The 17,237-nt window shown below is 46.4% G+C and overlaps 1 protein-coding gene across 4 annotated transcripts in view; it reads left to right on the top strand.

Moving 5' to 3' along the window:
* Positions 1-17,237, top strand: part of arid1b (AT-rich interactive domain 1B) — a 462,315-nt gene that overhangs the window by 265,946 nt on the left and 179,132 nt on the right. For all 4 annotated transcript variants that reach the window (XM_078404705.1, XM_078404704.1, XM_078404702.1 and 1 more), the window contains one exon: positions 15,695-15,784. In XM_078404705.1, the coding sequence (XP_078260831.1) occupies positions 15,695-15,784 (90 nt within the window). The remainder of the gene's footprint in view (positions 1-15,694; positions 15,785-17,237) is intronic.

Raw genomic sequence — 17,237 nt, 5'->3', positions numbered from 1 at the left:
CGTTTGTTTGTTCCTGAACTACAGTCAAAACGGTACACGATAGCGCGACAATTTTAGGCCCACCTTACTCACCATCGTCCCTTTGGTGCTAATGGAAGAAGTTTCATTTAAATCGGTGTTATATTTTTAATTCACATTTTAAAGTTTAAATCTATCTCCTAGGGAGGGAGGAGGAAGGACGATAAGGGGGGGAGGGGGAGGGGGGGCGAGCAGAGGGTGCTGCACCAGTGCAGGAGAGGTTTGGGCCTAACGGGTCCACTTGGTCTAGTTGAATATAAGAGTTAGGAAGTGATGATGCAGATCCATAGGACTTTGATTAGGCCACACTTGGAGTATTGTGTGCATTTCTGGTTGCCCCATTACAGGCAAGATATGGAAGCTTTGGAGAGGGTGCAGATGAGGTTGAGCAGAATGCTGTCTGGATTAGAGGGTTTCGGCTACAGTACAAAGTTGGATAGACTTTGATTGTTTTCTGTGGAGCATGGTGACTTGATTTCAGTGTACATAATTATGAGAGGCATAGATAGGGTAGGCAGGATGGAAACGTCCAGCACTAGAGGGCATAGGTATTAGGTGAGATGTAGATTTAGAGACACAGCGCGGAAACAGGCCCTTCGGCCCACCGAGTCCGCGCCGCCCAGCGATCCCCGCACATTAACACTATCCTACACACACTAGGGACAATTTTTTTTTTTTTTTTACATTTGCCCAGCCAATTAACCTACATACCTGTACGTCTTTGGAGTGTGGGAGGAAACCGAAGATCTCGGAGAAAACCCATGCAGGTCACGGGGAGAACGTACAAACTCCGTACAGACGGCGCCCGTAGTCAGGATCGAACCTGAGTCTCCGGCGCTGCATTCGCTGTACCGCTTGAGAGGGGGAAGGGTTTTAATACAGAGAGTAGTGGGGGCCTGGAATGCATTGCCATTGGTGATGTTGGAGGCAGATATGATAGTAGCGTTTAAGAGGCTTTTGGATAGTCACGTGGAAATGGGATGGACGGATATGGACCATCTGCAGGTAGATGAGATCAGTTTAACTTGGAATCATGTTCAGCACAACATTTTTCTTGTGCTGCACTGTTCTATGTTCGCTATTTCTAAGCTCCACCTAAAGAAACATCTGAGGGCTAGATGTATAATTTTGCACATGCTCAGATAAAGAGCTTTAAATTTGGACTTTCTACAAACTTTTAATTATCATGGCTTAACTTTCGATCGCACAATTCAATTTGTATCTTCTGCCCTATTCTCCGCTATCAATTTGCAACTGCTGCCTCCTTTAAATGTTTTCATGAAACCTCTTTCCAATAGAAGCCTTCCCCTCTCCCCATCGGTTTGCTGTCCTGTCACGAAAATCATGAGGATGGTGTCTCAGCAGGGTTCATTTGAAGCCCGATATCAATACGACAATTCTCTTTACCCATAACTAATTCTAAAATCGGCTTTTCATGGATATATTCATGTACATATCATTTGATGAGCCCATCATTAAGCAGTTTTAAAAACCATTTACCCTCTATGACAGTTTGCAAATTACTTTGGTAATCAGAGTTTATCAGCACCTTGTGGCTCTGTTTTTCAATATCGCCTCAAGCTGTTCTGCAAAACCCTCATCCGACTCCTACTCACATCATTAGCGTTCACATCATCAGAGAAAAATGACAAGTAGATCTTTCCTTACTTCCTTTTTGTCCCATGAAGAAATTTGCGAGCAAATTAGATTGGATATTTACATCTCAGCACCAATCTCTTGGCTCAGTTGCATTCCTGCGCTCTTCCTGAATAACCCATTCAAACCTAGACCCATCACAGATATCCATTTTATTTAATTGTGTAATATCATCATTAATCAATGCAACTAGTGTCTCCTCCTTATACTTCTCTATTATTCTTTGCTGCTTCCTAACCAGGCATTTTAATGACCTGTGCTTGTCTGAACCATGCTTTTGTCAATTCGCAGCATCCCATATGGCGATTTGTCGCCAGTTTTATGTGGCAAGTACCAACATGCATTAACTTAATGTCTTCTGCAAAGTTTATTTGATCCAATTTACGCTGATTTTAACTGATATTTGTTTGAATTATCTCATCGCTGCTCCATTCAGATGTTTTCTAGTTTCCCTTCCATTACTATAATAATTTAATCCCCACTTACTGAACTCTCAGCAAGATCATTCAGTCACAGTCCTGTTTGGATGCAGTGTGTTCGTCCTATGCAGTGCCCTTTCCCCCCAGAACAGTCTGTAACCCTGCTGCACAAAATGCTGGAGTAACTCAACAGGTCAGGCAGCATCTCAGGAGAGAGGGAATGGGTGACGTTTCGGGTCGAGACCCTTCTTCAGTCTGAAGAAGGGTCTCGACCCGAAACGTCACCCATTCCTTCTCTCCTGAGATGCTGCCTGACCTGCTGAGTTACTCCAGCATTTTGTGAATAAATACCTTCGATTTGTACCAGCATCTGCAGTTATTTTCTAATATAACCCTGCTGCACCATCTCCCTGACTGGCAAGTGGCACGGGAAATGGTGTTGAGTTTATTACCACTTTTAATGTTTGTCTTAACGCTTGAAATGTAGCCAGATGGAACTGCATGCTTTTACCTTCTACGTCATTGTTTCTATTGAATTGAATTAAATGGAATACTTTATTGTCACCTGGGACAAGTCTCAGTGAAATTCTTTGCTTGCATACCAAGGTATGCAATGCTCGCCACATAAAGGGCGCTGACAGTTACAAAGTACCCCGTGTAAGAAGTGTAGATTTCCACAAATCGTTTAAGAAAATAACTGCAGATGCTGGTACAAATCGATTTATTCACAAAATGCTGGAGTAACTCAGCAGGTCAGGCAGCGGTCGTGTGGCGGTCGATGAGAGCGCCGGTGGTCGAGGACGTGCCACGTTGGAGTTGGAGGATGCGCCGCTGGGAACAAAGGAGGACCAGGCATGGGGGGGGAATAGCGGTGAGGAGACCTGCAGTCTGAAGAAGGGTCTCGACCCGAAACTTCACCCATTCCTTCTCTCCCGAGATGCTGCCTGACCTGCTGAGTTACTCCAGCATTTTGTGAATAAATCCACAAATCGTTTAACTGCTATATAAGCGTTTTATTACAAATACAATGCAGAGAGCAAGTGAGGAAACCTCTGCATGGTACACCTCATGGTTATAAAGTGAAACGAATTTAATCAGCAGCATAATACAGGTAACACTACCAACACCAGGCATGGACCATAGATCAGGTCAGCAATACGAGAGTCAGGCATGGATGAATCCGCCTAGGGGATTGATCTACACCCCGCGCCAGTTCCACCTATGTTCTTCCTACACCCCCCTGCCCACCCCCATCACGGCGGTTCCCCAACATCAGGCCTTCCCCTGTTCCCCTCACCGCTATCCCCCCCCCCCATGCCTGGTCCTCCTTTGTTCGCAGCGGCGCATCCTCCAACTCCAACGTGGCCCGTCCTCGACCACCGGCGCCCTCATCGACCGCCATACCGACCTCCACGATCGCCTCCTGACACCTCTGCGGCAGAATCTCCTACACCAGGTGGCTCAGCGGTAGAGTTGCAGCCTTACAGCGAATGCAGCGCCGGAGACCCAGATTCCATCCCCACTACGGGTGCTGTCTGTACGGAGTTTGCACGTTCTCCCCGTGACCTGCGTGGGTTTTCTCCGAGATCTTCGGTTTCCTCCCACACTCCAAAGACGTACAGGTATGTAGGTTAATTGACTTGGTAAATGTAAAAATTGTCCCTAGTGGGTGTATGATAGTGTTAATGTGCGGGGATCGCTGGGTGGCGCAGACCCGGTGGACCGAAGGACCTGTTTCCGCGCTGTATCTCTAAACTAAACCTGAACCAGGCTTGTGACTGAATATTCAGGAGACTGGTTGCAGTTATAGAAGTACATGTCTGTGGCAATAGTTATGTAGTCACCTTTGATTGTAGTAATTTAGCTTGTTGTCTGTGTGGTATAACCACTCTGGAGTTTGATTCCTCCTGAACTCATCCATGTGATTGTCAGCCTACCCCGTTTTCAAAATTGAAAATACGTAGGTCTTCCTTGTAATTTTCTGGTATTCACTTATACGATCATCAGTTGCTTTTTCTAAAGCAGTGGGTGACTGTCCCTGACAATATGCTTTAGAAAACGTGAACCCCAGAGGGCGATTCAATCTATTTCTCCAATCCTGAAACTTGCTGCTTAAGCTCGAGCACTTAGCAGCATTTCCACACATCTGGCTATTTAGGACAGGTGAACTTTTCTGGAGTTCCCACTTAAAGTAGGAGACTGACGAAACAACTGTGATATTCAGTCCATTGACTTTCATATCACTGAGATGCTGACCATTAAAAAAAATGGAGGTACAATCATAAATATGTATAATATTGATATCTCAAACAATAAAAAAATTAGGGTGGTACAGTGGTAGAGTTGCTGCCTTACAGCACCAGACATCCAGGTTTGAACCTGACTACAGGTGCAGTCTGTAGGGAGTTTGTACGTTCTCCCTGTGACCGCGTGGGTTTTCTCTGGGTGCTCTGGCTCCCTCCCACACTCCAAAAACGTACAGGTTTGTAGGTTAAAAAAAATTTGTAAATTGTCCCACGTGTGTAGGATAATGCTAGTGTGTGTGGGCATCGCTGGCCAGCACAGACTCGATGGGCTGAAGGGCCCGTTTCCGCGTCGTATCTCTAAACTATCTCTAAATTAAGTTGTCAAACTCTTTAAGAGTCTGATCGCTGAAACTGAACACTTGCACCTTGAAATTATAAAATTGTAAAAATGTTAACTATAGAGCACTAGAATTCTGTCCATTAATCAAAAGCCGTGAAGACTGCCATTGGTGATTGAGCTGCAAGTGTGAAGAGATTTGATTTTTATTCTGTTTAATCTCAACTGCACCTTTAAAGGTCGAGAAATCCTCATAATCATTGTATTGTATTGTATTCTTTTATTGTCATTCGATACCGAGATACCGAACGAAATTACATTTTCCAGCAGTCACAGATCACAAAAAAAAAAGAACACAAGACACACGACCCCAACACAAACATCCATCACAGTGACTCCAAACACCCCCTCACTGTGATGGAGGCAACAAAACTTCCTCTCTCTACCCGCCCCCCGCCCACGGACAGACAGCTCGACCCCTACCGAGGCGACCGACCCGCACAGCCCCCGCAAGGAGATGGAAAGTCCCCGCGGCCGAGCCGCACCGGGCGCTGGAAAGTCCTGCGGCCGTACCGGGCGATGGAAGGCCCCGCGGCCGTACCGGGCAATGAAAGTCCCCGCGGCCGAGCCGCACCGGGCGCTGGAAAGTCCCGCGGCCGTACCGGGCGATGGAAGGCCCCGCGGCCGTACCGGGCAATGGAAGTCCCCGCGGCCGAGCCGCACCGGGCGCTGGAAAGTCCCGCGGCCGTACCGGGCGATGGAAGGCCCCGCGGCCGTACCGGGCGATGGAAGTCCCCGCGGCCGAGCCGCACCGGGCGCTGGAAAGCCCCGCGGCCGTACCGGGCGATGGAAGGCCCCGCGGCCGAGCCGCCCCGGGCGATGTTAAGTCCCACGGCCGAGCCGCGCCGGGCGATGGAAGGCCCCGCGGCCGAGCCTCACCCCGACCTAAAAAAAGAAAGGTTTACCCCACCACACCCCCCACACATACACAGCCAAAAACAAAACCAAAAAAAACACCCCAACACCAACACACAAACAAAAGGGAAAAAAGACAACAGACTGCCAGCGAGCCCGCAGCCGTTAGGCGCCACTCCCACTCCTCATCGTTTACAGCCTACAGTTTATTTAGTCTGGAAGCTGCGGAAATTTAGGATGTAGTCCTTTGACGTGCGTTGTTACAAACACTAAATAGACAACATTAAAATGTTGTCTCTAAGTTTGCACACAATCTTAACCTTTTAGTGAAGCGTCTGACCGCAGATGGTGGTGAGAGCATCAGATTTGCCTTCTGCAGACGATGTCAAGTCAAGTTAAGTCCATTTTATTTGTACAGCACATTTAAAAACAACCCACGTTGACCAAAGTGCTGTACATCAGTTCAGGTACTAAAAAAGAACATACAATGGCACACAAACATAACAGCACATACATAAACAGTTCACAGCCCCCCCTCAGAGGGCCTCAAACGCCAGGGAGTAGAAATGGGTTTTGAGCCTGGACTTAAAGGAGTCGATGGAGGGGGCAGTTCTGATGGGGAGAGGGATGCTGTTCCACAGTCTAGGAGCTGCAACCGTTGGTCTATGGCATTGTTGGGGTTGGGCTGTTTGTTCCATTACCATCATTGTCCAATTATCACATCATTGTCCAATTGTCCAACAACCCCATGACTCCTGGAACCCTTGGCCCATGAACATGCAAAGATATTCCAAACAGTACTGAGAACCTTGAGGGCTTGCATCGGGAGCACCCAGTGTAAGCTGTCAACGACACGTGTGCCTGTCCAGTCAGCTACCTCTGGCCCCTTCTCGGGAACAGTGCGTGGTTCCACATATGCCTCACTTAACCATCTAATAATCCATAACACCACAGTGGAAGCAAGTCAGCCTAGATTCTGCGGAACTGCCTCAGAGAAAGAGAAGAATGGAGGTCAATGGTTGGATCGTGTCACATCATGCAGGGAATACCCCTGGAACTCTGCTTGCCGTGTTCAAATGCTGTCCATTTTATTCCCATTCATTTCTTCTCTCCCCACAATCAAACAATTGTGTTCACTTCAAATATTTACCCAGATGAAAATTTGTGTGCACCATGCTTTCAGGCAGGGCATTCCCATGAAGAAGGGTCTCGACCTGAAACGTCACCCATTCCTTCCCTCCCGAGATGCTGCCTGAACCCGCTGAGTTACTCCAGCATTTTGTGTCTACCTTCGATTTAAACAAGCATCTGCAGTGTTTTTACCCACAAAAAAAAGGAATAATCCTTGGGATGAGTAACGAAGAACGAGCCGAAGGTTCCTGAAGTTGTTGAATTCAATATTAAGTCCAGAAGGCTGCAATGTGCCCAGACAGATGATGAGGTGTTGTTCCTCAAAACAGGAGAACAAAGACTGATACGATATCGGCAAGGCCAGCAGCATAATCAAGGACAAGTCACACCCTGGCCACTCCCTCTTCTCCCCTCCTTTCAGGCAAAAAGTATAGTGTGAAAACACACACCTCCAGATTCAGGGGCAGTTTCTTCCCAATTGTTATTGGGGGATGGGAGCAGGAGCAGAAAGACAGAGGGGTGTAAAATGAGGGTAGAAGCAACAGGTAGCAAGGTGAAAAGTAAAAGTGGCAGGCAGACAAATCCAGGGCAAAAATCAAAAAGGGCCACTTTTCAACATAATTGTATAAGGGGTAAGAGAGTTGTAAAAACAAGCCTGAAGGCTTTGTGTCTCAATGCAAGGAGTATACGTAATAAGGTGGATGAATTAAATGTGGAGATAGTTATTAATGATTATGATATAGTTGGGATTACGGAGACATGGCTCCAGGGTGACCAAGGCTGGGAGCTCAACATCCAGGGATATTCTATATTCAGGCGGGATAGACAGAAAGGAAAAGGAGGTGGGGTAGCGTTACTGGTTAGAGAGGAGATTAAAGCAGTGGAAAGGAAGGACATTAGCTTGGAGGAAGTGGAATCGATATGGGTAGAGCTACGAAACACTAAGGGGCAGAAAACGCTAGTGGGAGTTGTGTACAGGCCACCTAACAGCAGTAGTGAGGTTGGGGATGGCATCAAGCAGGAAATTAGAAATGCGTGCACTAAAGGTGCAGCAGCTATAATGGGTGACTTCAATCTACATATAGATTGGGTGAACCAAACTGGCAGGGGTGCTGAGGAAGAGGAATTATTGGAATGTTTGAGAGATGGTTTTCTAAACCAACATGTCGAGGAACCAACAAGAGAACAGGCCATTCTAGACTGGGTATTGAGTAATGAGGAAGGGTTAGTTAGCAGTCTTGTTGTGCGAGGCCCCTTGGGCAAGAGTGATCATAATATGGTAGAGTTCTTCATTAGGATGGAGAGTGACAAAGTCAATACAGAAACAAGTGTTCTGAACTTAAAGAAAGGTAACTTTGAGGGTATGAGGCGTGAATTGTCCAAGGTAGACTGGCGATTGATGCTGAAAGGGTTGACGGTGGACATGCAATGGAAGGCATTTAAAGGTCGCATGGATGAACTACAACAAGTGTTCATCCCAGTTTGGCAAAAGAACAAACCAGGAAAGGTAGTGCATCCGTGGCTAACAAGGGAAATCAAGGATAGCATTAAAACAAAAGATGAAGCATACAGATTAGCCAGAAAAAGTAGCATACCAGAGGACTGGGAGAAATTCAGAGTCCAGCAGAGGAGGACAAAGGGCTTAATTAGGAAAGGGAGAATAGATTATGAGGGAAAACTGGCAAGGAACATAAAAACTGACTGCAAAAGCTTTTATAGATATGTCAAGAGAAAAAGATTAGTTAAGACAAATGTAGGCCCCTTGCAGTCGGAAACAGGTGAATTGATCATAGGGAACAAGGAGATGGCAGACCAATTGAACAAATACTTTGGTTCTGTCTTCACTAAGGAAGACATAAACCGTCTGCCGGAAATAGCGGGGGACCGGGGGTCTAATGAGATGGAGGAACTGAGGGAAATCCAGGTTAGTCGGGAAGTGGTGTTAGGTAAATTAAATGGATTAAAGGCAGATAAATCCCCAGGGCCAGATAGGCTGCATCCCAGAGTGCTTAAGGAAGTAGCCTCAGAAATAGTGGATACATTAGTGATAATTTTTCAAAACTCTTTAGATTCTGGAGTAGTTCCTGAGGACTGGAGGGTAGCTAATGTAACCCCACTTTTTAAAAAGTGAGGGAGAGAGAAAACGGGGAATTATAGACCATTTAGCCTAACATCGGTAGTGGGGAAAATGCTAGAGTCAGTTATTAAAGATGTGATAGCATCACATTTGGAAAGTGGTGAAATCATCGGACAAAGTCAGCATGGATTTACCAAAGGCAAATCATGTCTGACGAATCTTATAGAATTTTTCGAGGATGTAACTAGTAGAGTGGATAAGGGAGAACCAGTTGATGTGTTATATCTGGACTTTCAGAAGGCCTTCGACAAGGTCCCACATAGGAGATTGGTGTACAAACTTAAAGCACACGGTATTGAGGGTTCAGTGTTGAGGTGGATAGAAAATTGGTTGGCGGACAGGAAGCAAAGAGTAGGAATAAACGGGTCCTTTTCGGAATGGCAGGCAGTGATTAGTGGGGTACCGCAAGGCTCAGTGCTGGGACCCCAGTTATTTACAGTGTATATTAATGATTTGGACGAGGGAATTAAATGCAACATCTCTTAAGTTTGCGGATGACACGAAGCTGGGTGGCAGTGTTAGCTGCGAGGAGGATGCTAGGAGGCTGCAGAGTGACTTGGATATATTAGGCGAGTGGGCAAATGCATGGCAGATGCAATATAATGTGGATAAATGTGAGGTTATCCACTTTGGCGGCAAGAACAGGAAAGCAGAGTATTACCTGAATGGTGACCGATTGGGAGAAGGGGAGATGCAACGTGACCTGGGTGTCATGGTGCACCAGTCATTGAAAGCAAGCGTGCAGGTGCAGCAGGCAGTGAAGAAAGCGAATGGTATGTTGGCATTCATAGCAAGAGGATTTGAGTTTAGGAGCAGGGAGGTTCTGCTGCAGTTGTACAGGGCCTTGGTGAGACCGCACCTGGAGTATTGTGTGCAGTTTTGGTCTCCTAACCTGAGGAAAGACGTTCTTGCCTTAGAGGGAGTACAGAGAAGGTTCACCAGATTGATCCCTGGGATGGCGGGACTTTCATATGAGGAAAGACTGGATAGACTGGGCTTGTACTCGCTGGAATTTAGAAGACTGAGGGGGGATCTTATAGAAACATATAAAATTCTTAAGGGGTTGGAGAGGCTAGATGTGGGAAGATAGTTCCCGATGTTGGGGGAGTCCAGAACCAGGGGTCACAGCTTAAGGATAAGGGGGAAGTCTTTTAGGACCGAGATGAGAAAACATTTCTTCACACAGAGAGTGGTGAGTCTGTGGAATTCTCTGCCACAGAAGGTAGTTGAGGCCAGTTCATTGGCTATATTTAAGAGGGAGTTAGATGTGGCCCTTTTTGCTAAAGGGATCAGGGGGTATGGAGAGAAGGCAGGTACAGGCTACTGAGCTGGATGATCAGCCATGATCATATTGAATGGCGGTGCAGGCTCGAAGGGCCGAATGGCCTACTCCTGCACCTATTTTCTATGTTTCTATGTTATCAGGCAACTGAATACCGCTACCGTGGCGGCACGGTAGCGCAGCGGTAGAGTTGCTGCTTTACAGCGAATGCAGCGCCGGAGACTCAGGTTCGATCCTGACTACGGGTGCTGCACTGTAAGGAGTTTGTACGTTCTCCCCGTGACCTGCGTGGGTTTTCTCCGAGATCTTCGGTTTCCTCCCACACTCCAAAGACGTACAGGTATGTAGGTTAATTGGCTGGATAAATGTAAAAATTGTCCCTAGTGGGTGTAGGATAGTGTTAATGTACGGGGATCACTGGGCGGCACGGACTTGGAGGGCCGAAAAGGCCTGTTTCCGGCTGTATATATATGATATGATATGATATGAATCAGCCTACCACAACCAGGAGAATTGCTGAACTACTATCTACCTCTTTGGTGACCCTCGGACTATCTATCCTTGATCGGACTTTACTGGCTTTACCTTGCACTGAACGTTATTCCCTTATCATGTATCTACACAGTGTGAATGGCTCGATTGTAATCACGTATTGTCTTTCCGCTGACTGGCTAGCGCGCAACAAAAGCTTTTCACTGTACGTGACAATAAACTAAACTGTAAGTTTAACTGAAAGACCTGCGTGGGTGTGGGGTGATGAATTGAAGTGGCAGGAAACAGGAAACTCAGGGTCATTCCCGCGAACTGAACCCAGATGTTTCACAAAGTACTCACCCACTCTGCGTTTTATTTCCTCCATTGAAGCAGAGACTGGCGGAGCTGGGTTTCTCTCTGCGAATCAGCTCTCCCACTGAAATAAACATTCAGCGTCTGCATGAGTGGAGACCTGATATATGCCCGTGCACAAGGGCATGTTTTGTTTATAAATGTTTTAACATAGCTTTATTTTACAGTACACAGTAAACCCTCGTTTTATTCACAAAATGCTGGAGTAACTCAGCAGGGTCAGGCAGCATCTCAGGAGAGAAGGAATGGGTGACGTTTCGGGTCGAGACCCTTCTTCAGACTCACCCACTCTGCGTTTTATTTCCTCCATTGAAGCAGAGACTGGCGGAGCTGGGTTTCTCTCTGTGCGAACCAGCTCTCCCACTGAAATAAATAAGGGTTTCCTTCTGAAGAAGGGTCTCGACCTGAAACGTCACCCATTCCTTCTCTCCCGAGATGCTGCCTGACCTGCTGAGTTACTCCAGCATTTTGTGAATAAATCAATTTGTACCAGCATCTGCAGTTATTTTCTTAAACCCTCGTTGTAACTGGCCCCTTTATAATGTTTTCGGATACAGCAGACGAACCTGCCGACGTCGCCCCAGCTCGCGAAGCCTCGCCAGTCCCGGCTTCCGACACCACCAAGGTGCGCCAGCGAGCCCTTCTTCACCCACCGCACGGTACATAGAAAATAGGTGCAGGAGGAGGCCATTCAACCCTTCGAGCCAGCACCGCCATTCATTGTGATCATGGCTGATCATCCACAATCAGTAACCCGTGCCTGCCTTCTCCCCATACTCTTTGATTCCACTAGCCCCCAGAGCTCTATCTAACTCTCTTTTAAATGCATCCAGTGAATTGACCACCACTGCCTTCTGTGGCAGAGAATTCCACAAATTCACAACTCTCTGGGTGAATTTTTTTTTTCTCTCACCTCAGTTTTAAATGGCCTCCCCTTTATTCTTAGACTGTGTGGCCTCTGGTTCTGGATTCTTTGACTGTGGCCCCTGGTTCAGGGTCCGGTCGATGTGGCTGTTGTCACGGCTCACGTTGTAGCCCCGGGGGCGGTGCTTTCTTCAGGCCGCTGACCGGACGGACGCACTTGGTCACCATGTACTTCCGTCCCCTCCCACCCAGCTGCCGCCTCTTTCTGTTGGCCATCGCTTTGCCCACTTGGCCTCTTACCCCCCTCCACCGCAACCTCCTCGCGGCACGGTTTCGCAGCGGTAGAGTTGCTGCCTTACAGCGAATGCTTCGATCCTGACTCAGGTTCGATCCTGACTACGGGCGCCGTCTGTACGGAGTTTGTACGTTCTCCCCGTGACCTGCGTGGGTTTTTCTCCGAGGTCTTCGGTTTCCTCCCACACTCCAAAGACGTACAGGTTTGCAGGTTAATTGGCTTGGTAAATGTAAAAATTGTCCCTAGTGTGTGTAGGATAGTGATAATGTGCGGGGATCGCTGGGCGGCGCGGACTCGGTGGGCCGAAGGGCCTGTTTCTGCGCTGTATCTCTAAATCTAAAATCCTTTTGCTGTCGCTTTGTCCACTCCGATGCTCCCTCCTCCACCCCTGCCGCCTCCTCCTCCCCTCACTCTGTCCACTCGACCTCTTCCTCCCCTCCACCACCACATTGTTTCAATTACGTTCAGTGACTCCTTACTCGGTTATAGTGGACAATTGGCAATAATGGACATCCCCACGGTCCATTATAACGAGGGTTTACTGTACCTCTAATTAGAAATCCTTCCATCCATTAGCCTTTTATATACATACTCTTGAATTTTCACCATCAAAGGGTTGTGAATGTTCTTTCTTCCTCCGTCTCTTAAAATTTTTACCATAAATATATTCATTTCATTTCCTTCCTACATTCTTTCTTTCAAAATTAATTAGGGTTCATCATTAAATTTGATATACCAATATGAGCCTGCTTCATTAGTCCACATGTTACAATCCTCCCTGCTGTTTGCTCTGTTACTGAGTTTCGGGTCAATTGTCAACAATGAAGTTAATAGTTCAGGTTTGCAATCTTTTATTCAAATGTGAAATGTCTGCTTGTTTTGTAAATAGTGCTTGACGTGTTGGATTTTTACAACATTTTATATTGGATTTACAGCGTTCACTGCAGTTTGCTTCAGATTGAGTAAACTAATAGTCGTACACAGTAAGAAAACAGGCCCAACTTGTAAATGGCAACCAAGATGCCCATCTAAGCTTGTCCAATTTGCCCGCGTTTGGCCCGTATTATTCTAAACCTATCCTATCCATGTACCTGCTCGAATATCTTTTAAAACGTTCATAATTGGCAATATCTGAACTGCTGAACTCGTGCTAAATGTCACAGTATGTTTCATGGGATCTTTAGAATTGTGAGATCACGAAGGAATGTATCCTAGTAGTTTAGTTTAGAGATACAGCGCGGAAACAGGCCCTTTCGGCCCACTGGGTCCGTGCCGACCAGCGATCCCCGCACATTAACACTACCCTACACCCACTAGGGACAATTTTTACATTTTCCAAGCCAATTAACCTACAAACCTGTACGTCTTTGGAGCATGGGAGGAAGATCTCGGAGAAAACCCACGCAGGTCACGGGGAGAACGTACAAACTCCGTACAGACAGCACCCGTAGTCGGGATCGAACCCAGGTCTCCGGCGCTGCATTCGCTGTAAGGCAGCAACTCTACCGCTGCGCCACCGTGCAGTTGTTTGTACCTTGGTCACATCACTTGATGTACCTTTTGTTGCTGAATTTATTAATGTTTAACAACAATGTAACGGCTTTTCCATGCAGGAATATAGATTTTCTTCATAATTTAGGGACTACTGCATCACATATTCATTGAATGTTGACTGTTAGTCTTGTTGGAAGCCGAGAGGCAAACTCCGCAACAGACCTATACTAGGCAATTAGAACCGCAAGAGGCACTTGTTCTCCTGAACCTTTTCCCCTCTTCCTCCCTTCAGCAATGTGGCATCATAAATGGGCAATGCTAGGTCACTTGAGATGGTCTCAGTATTTCTCAGGGGACAAATTTGATCAATTCACTACTTTAACTTGTTGAGTTTCAGGTGTTTAGGGAGGTGGGAATGAAATCAAGTGACATGATATTGCGGGCAGAGTCATTTATTTTAAGCATGCGCGAAGAATGATATCATTCTGTGGCTCATCTCACAAACCAGAGGACATCAGGAATGAACTAAAATACCAGATTGATGGTAATCACTCCCATAAAAAGTCTTCATTTCAACTTTTTTTACTAATTTATTACCTAGGTTGTCGCTGTGAGAGGGAGCAGAGCAAAGAAGAGTAGCTTATTATTTTGTTTAACATTTAATCAGTGCTAAGTAGATTTTAGATTTTTAGATTTTAGATTTAGAGATACAGCGCAGAAACAGGCCCTTCGGCCCACCGGGTCCGCGCCGCCCAGCGATCCCCGCACATTAACACTATCCTACACCCACGAGGGACAATTTTTACATTTGCCCAGCCAATTAACGTACATACCTGTACGTCTTTGGAGTGTGGGAGGAAACCGAAGATCTCGGAGAAAACCCACGCAGGTCACGGGGAGAACGTACAAACTCCGTACAGACGGCGCCCGTAGTCAGGATCGAACCTGAGTCTCCGGCGCTGCATTTGCGGTAAGGCAGCAACTCTACCGCTGCGCCACCGTGCCGCTAAAGTGAACATGGTTGTACCCTCGATCGCTATATGGCCCACTCCTGTTTTGTACCTGAATTTGAATACAGGTGCTCCCCGGCTCACGATGCTTCGACTTGCGATATTTCAACTTTGCGATGGCGCAAACAGCAGCGACCCGTAGCGATCCGCAGATCACTTCCGGCCACGTGATCAGGCGTATTCAATGCATTTCGACGTACAATATTCTCGGTTTGCGATGGGTTTCTCGGATCGTAACCCCATCGTAAGCTGAGGACCACCTGTATAAGGATGGTGATATTCCAGAAAGTGGCTGTTTCCCAGTGAACAGTTGGAGTAAATATTGATGACAACGTTTTTTTTCCCATCGTACGTCTACCACTTTCATCTGTTTCACCTTCCATCCATCTTAAATTGCAGTTGACATGAAGTGTACCTTCTCTACGACACCAGGTAGTTGCATAACAGCTTATTTGGTCCTCATTTTTTGTGCTGTGTCATTTGATTTCTGATGCTGCCACCTAAATAACGGTGGATCTGTATTTAACCACACGAATTTGCAAATAAATGGTGATGTCTGTTCAAACTTTATATCCCGGCGTGGTTTGGGAGCAAAAAATATTTCTTCCATCACGGAAATCAAGGGGCCACAGTTTAAGAATAAGGGGTAGGCCATTTAGAACTGAGATGAGGAAAAACTTTTTCAGTCAGAGAGTGGTGAATCTGTGGAATTCTCTGCCTCAGAAGGCAGTGGAGGCCAATTCCCTGAATGCATTCAAGAGAGTGCTGGATAGAGCTCTTAAGGATAGCGGAGTCAGGGGGTATGGGGAGAAGGCAGGAACGGGGTACTGATTGAGAATGATCAGCCATGATCACATTGAATGGTGGTGCTGGCTCGAAGGGCCGAATGGCCTCCTCCTGCACCTATTGTCTATTGTCTCAATCAAAGAAAGAGAACTGCAGTGCGCTTTTCTGAGGCGTTATCTTGAGGAATCTTGAACTGGTAGCTTATAGATTTACTTAAGTCTTTCTGCTAATAAACTGAAATGCTGTTGCTCAATCTAGGAAACCAGATGCCTACTCAACCTCCCAATAGCCAACCAGACGCGAGCTCACATCACGCCTTGAACCAGTCTCCAATGTCACAGGATAGAGGTTTGTCACTTCAATAACTTTCATTCTGAATGATAGCTTCTCTGTTTGAACCAAAGTCAATATGTTAAGCAACATTAATGCATGTGCTTTAATTTAATCTTGGGCATAACTTGGCTTGTAACCTGGAAACTTATAACAAGAAACTGAAGATGCTGGAATCTGGAGCGAAGCACAAAAGTGCTGGAGGAACTCAGCGGGTCAGGCAGCATCTGGGGAGGGAATAGACGGACAACATTTTGGCTTGGATTTATACGGATACATATCATTCGCTGACATTTCCTGGTGATCTCACGCCCAGTCACATCTTCCTGTCCCCACGCCTATCCGGTTTCCATAGAGACCAGTCCCTCCCCAGCTTCTTTGGTCATCATCCCTGCCCACCCAACCTGCCCCCCCCTCCTCAGGTACTTTCTCCTGCAGCTGCAGGAAATGCAACAAATGGCTCTACACTACCTCTCACTTCCATTCAGGGATCCCGGCAGCCCCTCCCAGTGTGACAGAGGTCAACGTGCACCTCTGTAAGCCTCCTCTACTGCATTTGGGTAGCGTACAACCCAACAGGATGAACTGTGAGTTCTCCAAATTCAAGTAATTCCTTCCGCTACCCCTCTTCCCCCCCCTCTCCCACTCCATGTTCCCATTTCTCCCACCATTTCTCACCCCCAGCTACCCTGTTCCTTTCCCCTTCTTCATCCACTCTTATCCCAATCTGAGTCCCCCATTTCCCTTTTATTCTCCTTTTTTCCCTATCCCCTTCCACCCACCCGCTCCTTCTGGCTTTACATTTGACTCCTCTCCTTATCTGACAACCTTTATCTATCACTTACTCAACTCGTCTGCCGATCAATCCTGTATCCACCTATCACTTGCCACAGATTATCCTGCTCCCACCTCTTTTTTTCCCAGCTTCATTACCCCTACTCCGATCAGTCTGAAGAAGGGTTCAGACCCGAAACACCTTGGCTTCATTCCCTCCCCAGATGCTGCCTGACTGGCTGAGTTCCTCCAGCACTGGTGATTTGATTTGCAACCTATTGTACCAAGCACGTACATTTGACAAATGACCACTCTGGAAAATTGTATTTGTCAACTAGTTTCACTAATTTCCAAACAAATTAGAGAAACTGTCTTTGTCTTTGTTGATTGGACCTAATACGAAATGATAAAATAGAAATTTCATTTGGAGTCTGCAATTGAAATTCGTGGAACAAAGTAATCATCATTTTATCTACTACACAACAATAATTTCCAGTGAGAAGTAGTGAAATGTAATATTGTCAAGATGACAAGATTTGCTTTCCAAATCCTCTTCCTAAATGACATTATTTTTCTATCATGCTGGTATATATGTCTGAATATTTGCGAGGTTGAATATTACAACTAATGAAAAGTTATACATTGTTCAAACCATGTGCTGTTAATGATTCAACTAATTTGCATCTTTTTTTGCTGT

The sequence above is a fragment of the Rhinoraja longicauda genome, chromosome 9, assembly GCF_053455715.1.
Source record: "Rhinoraja longicauda isolate Sanriku21f chromosome 9, sRhiLon1.1, whole genome shotgun sequence".
NCBI lineage: Eukaryota > Metazoa > Chordata > Chondrichthyes > Rajiformes > Arhynchobatidae > Rhinoraja > Rhinoraja longicauda.
This window is presented reverse-complemented; position numbering and strand designations above follow the sequence as displayed.